Genomic DNA, 15,952 nt, shown 5'->3' with positions numbered 1-15,952 from the left:
TTTTTTTGAGTCGGAGTTTTGCTCTTGTTGCCCAGGCTGGAATGCAATGGCTCGATCTCTGCTCACTGCTACCTCTGCCTCCTGGGTTCAAGCGATTCTCTTCCTCAGCCTCCTGAGTAGCTGGGATTATAGGCATCTGACACCACTCCTGGCTAATTTTGTATTTTTTACGAAAGACAAGGTTTTTCTGCCTGGGCACAGTGGCTCATGTCTGTAATCCAAGCACTTTGGAGGCCAAGGCGGGCAGATCACCTGAGGTCGGGAGTTCAAGACCAGCCTGACCAACATGGTGAAACCCCGTCTTTAAAAAAAAAAAATAAAGAGGGTTTTTCCATTGTAGGCTGGTCTCGAACTCCCGACCTCAGGTGATCTGCCTGCCTCCGCCTCCAAAAGTGCTGGGATTATAGGCGTGAGCCACCTTGCCTGGCCTTTTTTTTTTTTTTTTTTGTGAGAGTCTTGTTCTTGTCTGCCCAGGCTGGAGTGCAGTGGCATGGTTTGGGCTCACTGCAACCTCTGTCTCTTGGGTTAAGGTGATTCTCCTGCCTCAGCCTCTAGAGTAACTGAGACTACAGGCATGCATCACCATGCCCAGCTAATATTTGTGCTTTGAGTAGAGACAGGGTTCCACCATGTTAGCCAAGATGTTCTTGATCTGTTGACCTTGTGATCCATCACCTCCCAAAGTGCTTGGATTATAGCTGTGAGCTACTGTGGCTGACCAGCTATTTTCTAAATATATTTTGTAAATGGAGAAGTTGAGGCTGTTGGTTAAGTGACTGTTTTTTTGCTTTTGTTTTTTTTTTGAGAGAGTCTTGTATTGCCTAGGCTGGAGTGCAGTGGTACGATCTCGGCTCACCTCCTTCTGGGTTCAAGCAGTTCTCCTGCCTCAGCCTCCTGAGTAGCTGGAACTACAGGCATGTACACCACATCTGGCCAATTTTTGTATTTGTAGTGGAGACAGGGTGTCACCATGTTGGCCAGGCTGGTCTTGAACTCCCGACCTCAAATGAACCTCCCACTTCAGCCTCAGAGAACAGGGATTACAGGTGTGAGCCACCACACCTGGTCTTAAGATACTATTTTTTCTTTTGAAATGGAGTCTTGCTTTGTCATCCAGGCTGGAGTGCAGTAGCGCAATCTCGGCTCAGTACAACCTCCGCTTCCCAGATTCAAGTGATTTCCCCTGCCCCAGCCTCCCGAGTGGCTGAGACTACAGGTAGGCGCCACCATGCTCAGCTATTTTTTTGTATTTTTACTAGCAACGGGTTTCACTGTGTTGGCCAGTATGGTCTTGATCTCTTGACCTTGTTATCCACCTGCCTTGGCCTCCCAAAGTGCTGGGATTACAGGCCTGAACCACCATGCCTGGCCTCAAGTGGGTACTTGAGGATCAGATGGGCACAAAGTTGGTGGCTCAAGGAACTGAACCAGACATTGGAACCATCTAGGGCTTTGTTTATAATTGTTATGCTATACTACTATTGGGAGAGTCAAATGAGAACATGTGACACATGTATATATAGTCACTTTTTATTAAATGTTAGTCATCTCATATAAATGAGTTAGAATATTCTCTGGGATGGCCTAGTGGAACAGCACACAGCTGATTCAAAGATTTTGGATGTAGGTATGAGTGCAGCACACACTTTTAACAGTGAAGGCAGTGAATTTCTGTAATTAGGGGTACCTAGAAGTGATTTGGCTACTGGACCATGTCAGTTTTGGCCACCTCCAGGCTTTGACAATACTATTTTGTGTTCTGAGAACAATTCTTGTGAGTATGGAAAAGAAAGCTTATTGATAGTGTAGGGGGTCTTCAAAGATGTCAAAGAGGGCTAAGAGGTTATAGCTGGCAGTGGGGTTGTAGGCCTAGGAAGCCTTCCTCCTGGCTCCCATTGAACATGCCTGGAGAATCCTGGCTTTTTAGTTTGAGCCTTTATCAGACCTGTAATTCATTTCTGGACCAGGAGCCAGAGTCATTTATTAGATGTATAAGTTATATATTAGTGTTTGAGCATGTAAAACTCATACAGATTGGACTGGGTCTGGTGACTCATGTCTGTAATCCCAGCACTTTGGGAGGCCGAGGTGGAAGGATTACCTGGGGTCAGGAGTTCAAGACCAGCCTGGCCAACATTGCAAAACTTTGTCTGCTAAAAATACAAAAAATTAGGCGGGCGTGGTGGTGCGTGCCTGTAATTTCAGCTACTCGGTAAGCTGAGGCAGGAGAATTGCTTGAACCTGGGAAGCAGAGGTTGCAGTGAGTGAGATCATGCCACTGTGCTCCAGCCTGGGCAGTGAGACTTCATCTCAAAGAAAGAAAAAAAAAGGCCCGACCTGATGGCTCACACCTGTAATCCTAGCATTTTAGGAGTCTGAGGCGGGCGGATCAACATGGTTAGGAGATCGACATCATCCTGGCTAACATGGTGAAACTCTGTCTCTACTAAAAATACAAAAAAAAAATTAGTCAGGTGTGGTGGTACCTGCGTGTAGTCCCAGTTACTTGGGAGCCTGGGGCATAAGAATCACTTGAACCCGGGAGGCAGAGGTTGCAGTGAGCCGAGATCACGCCACTACACTCCAGCTTGGGTGACAAAGGAGACTCCATCTCAAAAAACAAAAACAAACCTGATACAGGTGCTTTTTCATGTCTGAGTAGTTTTCACTGTCCTCAGTGTTAACCCTTAAATTTGTATTTGTCCTTCATTTCCAAGAGTCTCGTCTCTTACTTCTCAATTATGCTGTATACACTGCCCTTTTTATTCAGGATTGGCTGCTAGATTACATATTATTCTTGGCTCTGAGAAAATGTCAGCTTTCTAGATGATTGGGCAAGTCACTTTACCTCTGAGGAGCTTGGTAGTCTAGTCAGCAAATTAAGAATCACTACAAAATAGCATCTACTGTGTTCAGACAAGGTGCTTTTATTTTCTTCTTTTAATTTTCAAGACAGTCTCTGGTTGCCCAAGCAATCTTGGCTCACCGCTGCCTTTACCTCCAATGCTCAGATGATTCGCCCACCTCAGCCTCAGCTGGGACTACAGGTGTGTGCCACCACACCCAGGTAATTTTTAGTAGAGACATTTCGCCATGTTGCACAGGCTGGTCTCGAACTCCTGGACTCAAGCAATCCACCTGCCCCTTCCTCCCAAAGTGCTGGGATTACAGGCCTGAGCCACCGTGCCCGACCAACAAGGTACTTTTAAAACATCCCTTTCACCAGGTGTGGTGGCTCACATCTGTTATAATGCTAGCACTTTGGGAGGCTGAGGTGGGTGGATCACCAGACGTCAGGAGTTGGAGACCAGCCTGGCCAACATGGTGAAACCTCTCTTCTTCTAAAAATCCAAAATTAGCTGGGCATGGTGGTGCATGCCTGTAATTTCAGCTACTTGAGAGGCTGAGGCAGGAGAATCGCTTGAACCCTGGAGGCGGAGGTTGCAGTGAGCTGAGATTGTGCCCTGGGAAACAAGTGTGAAACTCTGTCTCAAAAATAAATAAATTAAAAAAACATCATTTTTGATGTCATTCTTTGTAGTTGAGGTGGTAAGGCAGAGGATTTGGATCTGATCTCTTTAATTGGCTTTTAGTTAAAAATCTTTAATTTTTTTCAAGGGGCAAGCATTAAGTTCTTTTAGTACTCAGTAAAATATACTGGTAGGTGAACATCAGTGTGAAGACACTTGATCTACTAACTTCTACCTTAAGTTTCATTGTGTTCCAGTTGTCAAAGTGATGATCAGACGCTGTTAGCCTGAGTTACCTCTGGCTTTTGGGTACCTGCTTTTCTGTTTGAGGAAGACTGGAAAGTGTACTAGGGATGAGTAAAGGTGTGTGTTTTCAAAACTGATAAGTGTCCAGGTTTTTAACCTGATATTGACTGAAAATCTGAAGTCATTTCCCTCCTTTGGGTTATCAAGAAGTTAACTCATACATTCATTCATTTACTTGTTAACATAGTCAAAACATACTTCAGTGTCTTACCATGTACTAAGTACAATTCTAACACTGGGGGTATAATATGGAATAAGAAAAGAAGGTCCCTGCTGCCAGGCCTGGTGGCTCACGCCTGTAATCCCAGCACTTTGGGAGGCTGAGGTGGGCAGATCACGAGGTCAGGAGATCCAGACCATCCTGACCAACATGGTGAAACCCCATGTCTACTAAATAAAATACAAAAATTAGCTGGGTGTGGTGGCGCATGCCTGTAATCCCAGATACTCTGGAGGCTGAGGCAGAAGAATCGCTTGAACCTCGGAGGTGGAGGTTGCAATGAGCCAAGATTGCACCACCGCACTCCAGTCTGGTGACAGTGAGACTCCATCTCAAAAAAAAAAAAAAGAGAAAAGGTTCCTGCCTTTCAGAATAAGTATAGGATTCCAAGTGTTAGTAAGTATTCAGAAAGACAACATGGAGTCATAGGATAGAGTTCCAAGGTAGGGTTGGAATGAGTGATGTCTTTAGATCAGTGGCCAGTGAAGAATCAGAACAAAGAATATTCCAGTCTAAACAAGCTTGGGATAAAGTCATTATGTCTGAAGGGCGCATAGTTGGGGATCAAGGGTGGTGATTGTTAGAAATGTTGGGAATTCCAGCAATAACCAGATTGGTATAGGGTCTTACAGTGCAAGGAAAGGAATTTGAATTTCTTTCAGTTGCCTTTAAAAACAATTTAGGGCCGGGCGCGGTGGCTCAAGCCTGTAATTCCAGCACTTTGGGAGGCCGAGGTGGGTGGATCACGAGGTCAAGAGATCGATACCATCCTGGTCAACACGGTGAAACCCCATCTCTACTAAAAATACAAAAAAATTAGCTGGGCATGGTGGCGCGTGCCTGTAATCCCAGCTACTCAGGAGGCTGAAGCAGGAGAATTGCCTGAACCCAGGAGGCGGAGGTTGTGGTGAGCCGAGATCGCGCCATTGCACTCCAGCTTGGGTAACGAGCGAAACCCGTCCCCCCAAAAAAAAAAAAAAAAAAAAAAAAAACGAAAAACAATTTAAAGCCAAGGCTGGGCATGGTGGCTCACACCTGTAATCTCAACACTCTGAGAGGCTGAGGTGGGAGGATTGTTTTTGGGCCCAGTAGTTCAAGACCAGCCTGGGCAACATAGTGAGACCTCATCTCCCAAAAATTAAAAAAGAAATCAGGTGTGGTGGCACACACCTATAGTCCCAGCTACATGGGAGGCAGAGGCAGGAGAACCTTGAGCCTGGGAGATCAAGGTTCCAGTGAGCTGGGATTGTGATATTGCACTCTAGCGTGGTTGACAGCGTGACATGGTCTCTGAAAAAATAAAGGCAGGAAATTTATTGGCTGTTATCCAGCTGCCTTTGTAAATTAAACCACCCCAAATATTGTTGATTGTCATCATCCTTGCTTATTATATGTAACTGTTGTCATAGGTTTTTTTTTTTTTTTTTGAGACAGTCTCACTCTGTCACCCAGGCTGGAGTGCAGTGGTGGCTCACTGCAAACCCCCCCCACCCCCGTCCCCGGGTTCAAGCAGTTCTCCTGCCTCAGCCTCCCTGGTAGCTAGGATTACAGGCATGTGCCACCACACCCAGCTAATTTTTTTTGTATTTTTAGTAGAGATGGCATTTTGCCGTGTTGGTCAGGCTGGTCTTGAACTCCTGACCTCAAGTGATCCACCTGCCTCAGCCTCCCAAAGTGCTGAAATTGCCATGGATTTTAAAAAGCAGGGAGGCCAGGCACAGTGGCTAGTGCCTATAACCCCAGCACTTTGGGAGGCCAAGGTGAGAGGATTGCATTAATTAATTAATTAATTATTTGAGACAGAGTTTTGTTCTTGTTGCCCAGGCTAGAGTGCAATAGCACAATCTCGGCTCGCTGCAACCTCTGCCTCCTGGGTTCAAGTGGTTTTTCTGCCTCAGCTTCCTGAGCAGCTGGGATTACAGGTGCCCACCACCACGCCTGGCTACTCTTTTTTGTTTTTTTTAGTAGAGATGGGGTTTCATCATATTGGCCAGGCTGGTCTCAAACTGCCGACCTCAGGTCATCCACCCATTTCAGCCTCCCAAAGTGCTGGGAATTATAGGCGTGAGCCACCATGCCCAGCTCAGAGTATTGCTTTTGAGCCCTGGCATCTGAGACCAGTCTGGGCAACAAAGACTTCGTCTCTACAATAAATAAATAGGCCAGGTGTGGTGGCTCACGTCTGTAATCCCAGCACTTTGAGAGGTTGAGGCGGGAAGACCTCGAGGTCAGGAAATTCAGGATTGAGACCATCCTGGCCAATATGGTGAGACCCTGTCTTCCACTAAAATACAAAAAGTTAGCCGGGCATGGTGGCAAGTGCCTGTAGTCCCAGCTACTTGGGAGGCTGAGGCAGGGGAATTGCTTGAACCCTAGAAGTGGAGGTTGCAGTGAGCTGAGATAGTGTCACTGCACTCCAGCCTGGACTACAGGGCAAGACTCTGTTTCAACAAAAAAAATATCGAGGCTTGGTGCTGAGGAGTTCCAGGTTGCAGTGAGCTATGGATAGTGCCACTGTACTCCAGCCTGGGTGACATTGCAAGAAATGTCTCAGCAAAAGACAGGGAGATTATTTAATGTGATTGATTCAGTTGGATGAGCTTGTAAAATGTTATATAGCTAACTAGACCTAGTTGGCTTTCAGAAGTCACATCAAGTAATTAGGTTTTGGGCTGCATGGGGAGGTGGTTAGTAGTTTTGATGTCTGCATGGTGGGCTTGAACTGTGATCCTGAGATTTGTTTCCAGTCTCCTTCCCATATGGAGAGATTATTAGTTTCAATGGAGTTGATTGTTGATACACTGGTATTTTGGAAGAACGTTTTATCCCTAGATATGTTGGGACAAGAGATCTAACTGAAGGAGAGGATTTTATACCATATGCATTACGTTCTAATGCTGGCCACATCTGAAGGGCACATGGCAGCTGACATGAAATTGATTTTCTTCATCACTGAGTGGCCTTTATGCAGGCTCAGAGGTGCATCAGAATCCACAAATGAAATGGACCAAGATTAGTGACCAACACATCTGTAAATGTTATGTTTTGTTGTATTTTAGTTCCATAGCATTTTCTACTGTAGAATAAATTATTGACCAGTTTTCTACAGTCAGATTCCTGAATCATGTTTGTTTGTTTTGCTCTTGTCGCCTGGCCTAGAATGCAGTGTGGCACAATCTGTGGTCACTGCAACCTCCGCTTCCCAGGTTCTTCTGCCTCAGCCTCCTGAGTAGCTGGGATTATAGGCGGCTGCCACCGCGTTTGGCTCATTTTCGTATTTTTAGTAGAGATGCGGATTCACCATGTTGGCCAGGCTGGTCTGAAACTCCTGAACTCAGGTGATCTGCCCCCCCCCACCTCCCAAAATGCTGGCTTTCCAGGTGGGAGCAGTGCGCCCAGCCCTCATGTTGGGCTTTAAAACCCACTTTTTTCCCCCCGAACTCTCACCTCATCTTTCTATTTATGAAACCTTTTTAGGGTGTGGGTGGTGGTGGATAAGCTGCTTTGTTTGGATGGTGGTGTGTTGTACTTGTGTCATCTTCACTCATAAACGCTGCACTGCTTATAGCCTGTTTTGTTCGTGTTTTAAGTTCTTCCATCCAGCCCCTGCACCCCACCTTTTAACTTCTTTTTCAAAAGCTGCTTTGCAAAGGGTCTTGACTAAAGTTGCTTGCTTAATGAATTTGGGATTATGTGAAGCAGTTTAAGGATGAGAGAAGAGGCAGCAGCTGGACCCTCTAGAGAATGTTACTTTGTATTTTGTTTACAGCTGGTTGTGACTAGGCTCTTCCCTCTAAGGTTGGTTCTAGGGAATTAAAACAGCCCTGGCTGATGGCGCCCAATAAAATAAAACAAAAAAAAACCTTTGCTGCTCCAGTTTTTTCTCAGGGTGGGGTCGGGGTGTACTTTCAGTCTCCATGGTCACAGAAAGGTTTCTTCATCGCTGACCCTGGGAGGCTGGTTCCCAGAGGGAACTTGTCCTCAGCGTCTCCTGAACAATGCAGCCTCCTCCCGGGCCTACTTCTGGGCCATTACAAAGGTCCTTTCACCACCTGTGAAAGGTTTTGAGTTTGGGGGAGCTCCGGGATTCTCAAGGCTACAGTGTGGACTACTGGCCCAAGGCGAAGGTTGGTTTCCAGAGGAGGGGGGTGTGTCTTCGCTGTTTTTCCTGGCATGTGTCTGCATAAACTATTTCCACAGCGTCCTGGCCGCGAGGGGGCTGGTGATTGGGTGTTTAGAGTGAGAAACCTAAAGTGGACGGCAAAATGGAGCGCGGAATACTGTCAGGCTGTGCACGTGGAGATGGCGAAACGTGGACGCTTAACAAAGTTGGCGCCACGAAGCTAAAGACTACTACCCCTGTGCTCTAGCTCGCTCCGCCTAATGGCGGGCCGCACCCCGCCGGCCGAAGCCTACGTTTGTAGTTCCGCCCTCACGCTGACCTCTTGCCCAATCAGCGAGTTCGGCTTCGCAAGGTTGATGCCCATTGGCTTTCGCATAAAAGCTCCGGGGTTACTGACGTTTCCACCTCTTCCCGGCCTGTCAGGTGATTGGCGTCCGTGGTAACCAATCAGGAAGAGTATCTGCAGGAACGCCTGCCCTTCACTTTATTGAGTGGCCAATCCGATTGTAGACTCGCCTCCCCCCTCTACCCAGAGCCACTGCTGCGGCCGCCGCCATTTTAGCGTTTTGTCAGAAGCGTCCGCGCCGCGAGGAGGAGGCCCTGCTGATTTCTGTGCGGGTGAGACTCCGAGACCTTCCACTGCCATTCTTGTAGTCTGTTAAATCTTACCTCACTCCCTTGGGCTTCGGGGGTGTCCTAGTGGGGTTGCGTCCTCCACATCCGTCACTGAGAGCCGACCTCGGTCCTCGGCATTGGCGCGGTAAGCCGGGAGCAGCCCTTCCCCCACCGCCCCCTGAGAATACCTTGCGTTTTTCCCCCACCTTGCCCCGCGCCCGACTTGGCTGCACTTGGAAGCCTGAAGATTTCCACTGGGATAAGCCCCTTTCCCTTATACCTGGCAATTGCAACACTGTTTGGAGAATTTTTCGGGCTTTGAGATCTCGTCTGGTCAGTGAATCTGAAGCTCTCCTGTGGCCACGCATTTCAGTGTTGTGCGGAAACTCAGACGGTGCCCGAGAGAGGCATTCTCCACTCCAGTAATTGCTTTATCCTCCACGCCTCGCTGTCTGATCCGAGTCGCGCGTTCACTAAAGGAAACTCTGAAATGTAGCTATTACAAGGCTCATTTTTCCGGAAATGATGGCTGCTTTGGTTATTACGTGAGGAAAAGCCTGTTGATAATTTCAGGCAGGCAGTCAGCAAGCCTAAGTAGACTTCTGTTTTTTTTTGTTTTCTTCCTAGTGGATAGAAAAACCCAGTACCGCCATCTCTTCGTATGCTGTCTTTCTTGCGTATGTCTGCTGGAAGTATCAGTTCTTACCAAACCCTTTGTCTCCTAAGGACCTCCCTATTGCAGACGTCTTCTCATTCTTGCAGGTTTTATGGCGGCTACTATAGCAGGCCTTAGTTCACGCCTACTTCCCTTTGGTGGTTGTGTGGAGGTGTCTGTGCAGGCGTGTGAGAGAGAAAACTGGAACTGCACATTAAAGTGAAAGTCATTTTGTTGTTTTTTGTAAACTGATGTGGGTCTAAGGTCTTTTGTCAGCAATCTTGTTTTTCTCTCCCAGGCTCTTGTCAGGATGGTGAAGCTGTTCATCGGAAACCTGCCCCGGGAGGCCACAGAGCAGGAGATCCGCTCTCTTTTCGAGCAGTATGGGAAGGTGCTGGAATGTGACATCATTAAGAATTACGGCTTTGTGCACATAGAAGACAAAACTGCAGCGGAAGATGCCATACGCAACCTACACCATTACAAGCTTCATGGGGTGAACATCAACGTTGAAGCCAGCAAGAATAAGAGCAAAACGTCAACAAAGTTGCATGTGGGCAACATCAGTCCCACCTGCACTAATAAGGAGCTTCGAGCCAAGTTCGAGGAGTATGGTCCGGTCATTGAATGTGACATCGTGAAAGATTATGCCTTCGTACACATGGAGCGGGCAGAGGATGCAGTGGAGGCCATCAGGGGCCTTGATAACACAGAGTTTCAAGGTGAACCACCCTCTTTGGGTAGAGGGCTGAACATAAGGCTATGTGCAGAAAATAGTTGGATAAGTAAAAGGAGGGATTTGGAAAAGATAACAGCTGTTGGCTGGCTGGTGGTGAAGAATTAAACATGGGTGATGGACTTCCTAAGATGGAGAACGCATGGGACTTAACAGGCTTTACCGTAGGCAGATGTCTCATGGAGAAAAACCACTCAGCTTTTATTTGGAGCCCCTAAGGCTTTTGTGTTCATCAGTGCAGAAATCGTTTTTGTTTGTTTTTTTTTTTCCTTGTAGTAGTAGTAGTAGTAGGGCACAGTTCAGAGTACCTCACTCTGAATTTCTTGCCCTCAGCACCAGATTAGAATTAGGCATTTTACGTGAAGAACCTTGCAAAAACAGGTCAAGCAACGTGTTCGTAGGAGCAGAATTCTTGTTAAGCTATCCTACCTTACACTAACTCTTTAAAAGGTTACAGCTTTTGTTGCTTTTGTATTATACCTGTACCTAGGGGTTGTGTTTGAGTATAAGGCCACTGTAGAATTAGAAGGCTGATTTTAGGACTTCTGGGCAGGAGGCATTGGGATTTTAGGGGCAGTAAAATGGTTTGGGGGCTGGACATTATAATATCTTTGGTGAATAGAGCACTTAGATTTGTTTTATCTTGGAGCCTTGACCAAATGAAATTTTTTGTCCTGGAGGGCAGCATGGGTGATGTGGATTGTCATTTCATTTGGAAGCATCTCAAATCCCATACAGTTTGAATGCCTACATATTGCTCAAAGGAAATGCTTGTTAGAGCATTTTGGATTTTTTATTTTCAGATTTGGGATGCTCAACTGGTAAGTATAATACAAATATTCCAGAATCTGAGGTCTGAAGCAACAGTCGCAGTTCAGGTGTGGTAACCATGGTGAATTGCTATCTGAACTCTCCTTCTCTCCCCTCATTTGGGTTCCCAGTATCAAAAAGAGCGTTTTCCCTTTTCAACTTAATTCAGCAGAACTGAATAAAAATTTACAAAGCCTTATCCAAATTATGGAGTATTCCCGTGACTCCTTGCTGTGTTTCAAACCTGTGTTCTGACAGTATAGTGGCTGATTCTTTTTCTGGGCACTCCCCTCATTGAGAGTCATTACTGCTGTCTTTGGTGTCCATTTCCCTTAAATTGGGCTTTTTTAGAGCTGGAGGTCTGATCATTATTTCTCCTAGTAATGGGTGCTCTGTGTCATGGGCATTGCTGTGCGTTAGTAAAGAAGAATGACACAGGTCTCTCAGGTCTAGTTTGCTTTCTTTTTTTTTAATTGGCAAGTTGAGAATTATTTTGTCAACAACTTAATTGGGAGCAGTGGCTGCTCTTGTGGAGGGTTTGTGGTGTGATACTAATTTTTGGACTCTTTCCCACATTTTAACCCAGTCAGAAGAGGTGGTGTCTGCTTGTAGCGGTTAAGTTTAAGGGGAGGACAGTGTGATCTTGATTCAGGACAGATTATCCTTATATAAAACTCCGGGGGTCTGAACCCTAGGTCCTCTTACTCTAATTTATGCCTAGGTATTTTTACCTTATTTTCTTTAATATTGGCATTTCTCATTTCTTAATACTAGTAGAGTTATGTACGTATGTTGATGAGTGGTATTTATTAGGGTGGTCTTTTTTAGTTTCAGTTTCCCAGTGTTGGGTATCTTCTCCATTGCTTGACCAATTAAAATCTCTTTTAGATGTTTTTTAGAATTTAACTTATTTTTCTGGCATTAGAGCCAACAAATCCTTAGATCAAGGCATTTATTAATGATCTTTATGTCTGGAATGTGCATAGTTGATTTCTTAGTTGCACTTGTTTTCTCTGGTTTTGGTAGGTGCCAAAGTGGCCCTCTGGGCAAATGCCAGAGTTACAGGTTAGCACTTTAAGGCACTTAAGTACTTAATTGCATATCTACTCTGTTTTAATAACCTGCAACCTAAACTTCCCAGTTGTAACGATTAAACCTAGACCTCTTTGATATTTTGGTCCTTCCACCCCGCTTGTCCCTATTGTGTTTTCTGGTCTCCCAGAACCTAACCTTAATTTTGCAGGTAAGATTTTTTGTTCACCACTTTCTCTGTTAGAGGATCCATCTGTTGACTCTCCCTTGCCGTTGACCATTTACTCCTTAAACAGGTATATGTTTAGGGTGCATCATAACCAGTTGCATTGGGAAGGTTTTGCTGGATTTAGATCTCTTCTGAATTTCCCTTAGAAGTAAGCTGGTAGATCATGTTAGGTAGAAATTGCTTCTGTGAAGACTTATTAAAACTTAGTTTTAACTTTTTTTTTTTTGCGATGGAGTTTTGCTCTTGTTACCCAGGCTGGAGTGCAATGGCGCGATCTCGGCTCACCGCAGCCTCCGCCTCCTGGGTTCAGGCAATTCTCCTGCCTCAGCCTCCTGAGTAGCTGGGATTACAGGCACGCACCACCATGCCCGGCTAATTTTTTGTATTTTTAGTAGAGACAGGGTTTCACCGTGTTAAGCAGGATGGTCTCGATCTGTTGACCTCGTGATCCACCCGCCTCGGCCTCCCAAAGTGCTGAGATTACAGGCGTGAGCCACCGCGCACGGCTAGTTTTAACTTTTCTAGAAAAGGTTTCTGCTTTTATTGCATTTTCAGAAGTAATACTTTTCATTTCCAGAATGCAAATTTTAATTTTCAGGAAAAATATTAGGTGTTTGTTCTTAGGCTCTCAGATACGTAGTTTAAGGATAAGTACTTTAATCCTGCTTAAACTGAGCAGTTTGGGCCACTGACTAGTATAACTAGTTATTCCCCACTTTCCTCAGCCACCTTTGTTCTATGGTTTTTACAGTATTTCTAAAATTTCGGGCATTTGAGAACAGCCTGCCCTGTTTTTGCCGTTTGCCTTTGACCCTAGTAGAGGTTCACTAAAATTAACTGTCAGATTGTAAAGACTCCTTGTTAAAGTGATGATCAGAACCAGCAATTTAAAGGGCCCAGTTAAGGGAGAAGGCTATACTTGTTTGTTGTGTCCTGCAGTCTCCCTAGTTCATGAGGGTTTTTCCAGAGATGTACCTTGAGATTTTCTTACATTCAGCCTAGATCATTCTTTAGTAGTGGTAATTATTGGAGTCTTTTATTCCATTCTTTTTTGATTTTTTTGAGGTGGGTGGAAAACTGGCCTTTACATTTCCTTGCTTAATGAAACATATCTTGCTAGTAAGGATTGGAGGTGTCAGAACAAACTTGGGAACTCTTTCTTTCTTTGACTTCTTTTGACATTGAGCTGCTGTTTGAAGATTTTTACCTGCAGTTACTTGGCAAAGAATAAGATGATTGTTTTGAGCAAGAGTAGGAGTAGTTTATTTCTTAGCATTTAAACTAGTGTTATAGCTGAAATATTTCTTCATCGAATTGATCTTTGCTTGAAATCAGGTCATTATACTGAATCTTTTTGTTGAATTTTTTTTTTTCTTTTTGTCTTTTGGCAAAGATGAGTTCTGCATTAGAATTGTCTTGGTAAAGCCATTGCTATGATCGGTGTCTGGGGTAGGGGCTGGGGCTATGACTAAGAGTGATAGCAACCCTTCTTGCGTCTGTTTCTTCAAGGCAAACGAATGCACGTGCAGTTGTCCACCAGCCGGCTTAGGACTGCGCCCGGGATGGGAGACCAGAGCGGCTGCTATCGGTGCGGGAAAGAGGGGCACTGGTCCAAAGAGTGTCCGATAGATCGTTCAGGCCGCGTGGCAGACTTGACCGAGCAATATAATGAGCAATACGGAGCAGTGCGTACGCCTTACACCATGAGCTATGGGGATTCATTGTATTACAACAACGCGTACGGAGCGCTCGATGCCTACTACAAGCGCTGCCGTGCTGCCCGGTCGTATGAGGCAGTGGCGGCTGCAGCTGCCTCCGTGTATAATTATGCAGAGCAAACCCTGTCCCAGCTGCCACAAGTCCAGAATACAGCCATGGCCAGTCACCTCACCTCCACCTCTCTCGATCCCTACGATAGACACCTGTTGCCGACCTCAGGAGCTGCTGCCACAGCTGCTGCTGCAGCAGCAGCCGCTGCTGCAGTTAATGCAGCTTCCACTTCATATTACGGGCGGGATCGGAGCCCCCTGCGTCGCGCTACAGCCCCAGTCCCCACTGTTGGAGAGGGCTACGGTTACGGGCATGAGAGTGAGTTGTCCCAAGCTTCGGCAGCCGCGCGGAATTCTCTGTACGACATGGCCCGGTATGAGCGGGAGCAGTATGCCGATCGAGCGCGGTACTCGGCCTTTTAAAGCTTGAGGTGAGAGCTGTGGGATGTTCCCTCTTCTTGTTTTGCCATCCCTCCCGCATCCTAAAGGGCTCCAATTAGGCTGCCCTGCTTGCTTGCTTTTGCAGGGTTAGGTTAAGGTTACTAGGATGGCTCACAGGTTAGAGAGAAGTCCTAACTGCTTAACTTTATATAAAGTTCTTTGGCCCTCATGGCTATTTTTCAGGGCTTCTGGTAGTGGGAGTCAATTTGGTTCTATTTGTGCCTGGAAAATTAAAGAATGATGTGCTGGTGAATCTTGGGTCACCTAAATACTATACTATAATTGAACCTTACCTGGAGACCCACACATTCAGGCTCAGGTGTTTTGTTTTGCAGAGCCTTTGTTAAGTTTCCTAGGTGTGTGACATTTCTAAGGTCTTCAAGTTTCCTGTTTTGTTTTGTGCTGTGTGAAAGTTCTGATGCAACCCCTAATGATAAAGTCCATAACTGTAGTTAACTGGTCATCACTGCTCAGGTCCCAGTTACTAAGAAGACTACCAAAATGGCATCATCTTAATCTTGAAGCGTATTTCTGACATTCCTGAACGGTTCAACCCTTAGGAGTTTTATAGAACTTATTTGATGGTAAGTTGGGGTAGAGAGAATTACAAAACTTGTCTTTTATAAAGTTCTACAAGGAAATTTGGGCATAGATGCTAACATCCACCTTCTTTGCCCATCTCAGATTTATTCCCTGAATAGAGTGCCCACATTGTTATATATTTCAATCTGTCCTGTAACAACCCAGCCTGTCACTCACTTAGGCTTTTTTTTTTTTTTTAAATACTCCCACAGTTCTAGTTGTGACATCATCTGCTTTCTCAGGGTATATGTTTAAGTATGCATGCACACCTGTTAATTTTACTCCTTTGGTAATGTTGAAAATCTAGGATTGGGAGCTTTGCCATAAGCAGATCACTCCCTTCTTCATCTTCTCACTAGCTGTTACGGGCATTTAATACTCTTGAGCCACCAGCTCTACCCTGAGTCCCCTGGCTTTTTCCACTATGATACATTTTGAGCCCCATGTTCCATTTGGCTCTACTTGAATATATTCTCTTCTGATACTTGCCAGCTTTGGGCTCTAGGTGTTTGAGATTATTGTTTTATACTTAAGGGTAAATCTCAATGCCCTTAGTTTTGAGTAGCTCCCAGTGTGTCCCAGACATTACCATTGATTCTTAATTACAGTAACAGTGTAAGTGATAGATAACTCATCTTTGCAGTTAGGGCAGAAGGTATGTGACTTTCCCAGGGTTGTTGTGTAGGAAATGACTGATTGGGCTGGAGAAGAAACTTCAGTGACTTGATGTGTAGCTTATACATGCCCTTCTGCACCTTCTTTCCAAAGTTAGTTTCTTCCCTAGTTGTAATGGGGTGTCCTCAGGTCTTAAAAGTTGTACAGTTGATGCTACTTTTATCTAGACTTTGAATGATTTTTAACTTGGACCTTGGCAGTAACTCCTAGATAGGAAATACTGTTGATTTTTTTTTTTTTTTTTTTTTTAACCTTAGGGAGCTAATTGGAACCTTTCCTTTTTTACTGT

At 45.3% G+C, this 15,952-nt stretch overlaps 2 protein-coding genes across 6 annotated transcripts in view; both read left to right on the top strand.

Moving 5' to 3' along the window:
* RBM14 (RNA binding motif protein 14) overlaps positions 1 to 8,655 on the top strand; it is a 24,161-nt gene extending 15,506 nt beyond the window's left edge. The window contains exon 2 of the mRNA XM_017537034.2: positions 8,543 to 8,655. Coding sequence (XP_017392523.1) covers positions 8,543 to 8,562 — 20 coding nt within the window. The 3' untranslated portion in view covers positions 8,563 to 8,655. The remainder of the gene's footprint in view (positions 1 to 8,542) is intronic.
* LOC108310201 (RNA-binding protein 4) overlaps positions 8,606 to 15,952 on the top strand; it is an 8,211-nt gene continuing 864 nt past the window's right edge. The window contains exons 1-4 of one of the 5 annotated variants that reach the window (XR_001827663.2): positions 8,643 to 8,737; positions 9,688 to 10,111; positions 13,706 to 14,396; positions 14,881 to 14,990. Coding sequence is in view for 4 of the 5 variants with exons in the window: in XM_017537035.2 (XP_017392524.1) it covers positions 9,700 to 10,111; positions 13,706 to 14,388 (1,095 nt within the window). In the remaining variant the exon portion in view is untranslated. Of the gene's footprint in view, positions 8,880 to 9,687; positions 10,112 to 13,705; positions 14,397 to 14,880; positions 14,991 to 15,952 lie in introns of all 5 variants that reach the window. The other 4 variants (XM_017537035.2, XM_017537036.2, XM_017537037.2 and 1 more) reach the window with 4 other exon arrangements.

Source organism: Cebus imitator, unplaced genomic scaffold (assembly GCF_001604975.1).
Source record: "Cebus imitator isolate Cc_AM_T3 unplaced genomic scaffold, Cebus_imitator-1.0 Scaffold102, whole genome shotgun sequence".
NCBI classification, from domain to species: domain Eukaryota; kingdom Metazoa; phylum Chordata; class Mammalia; order Primates; family Cebidae; genus Cebus; species Cebus imitator.
This window is presented reverse-complemented; position numbering and strand designations above follow the sequence as displayed.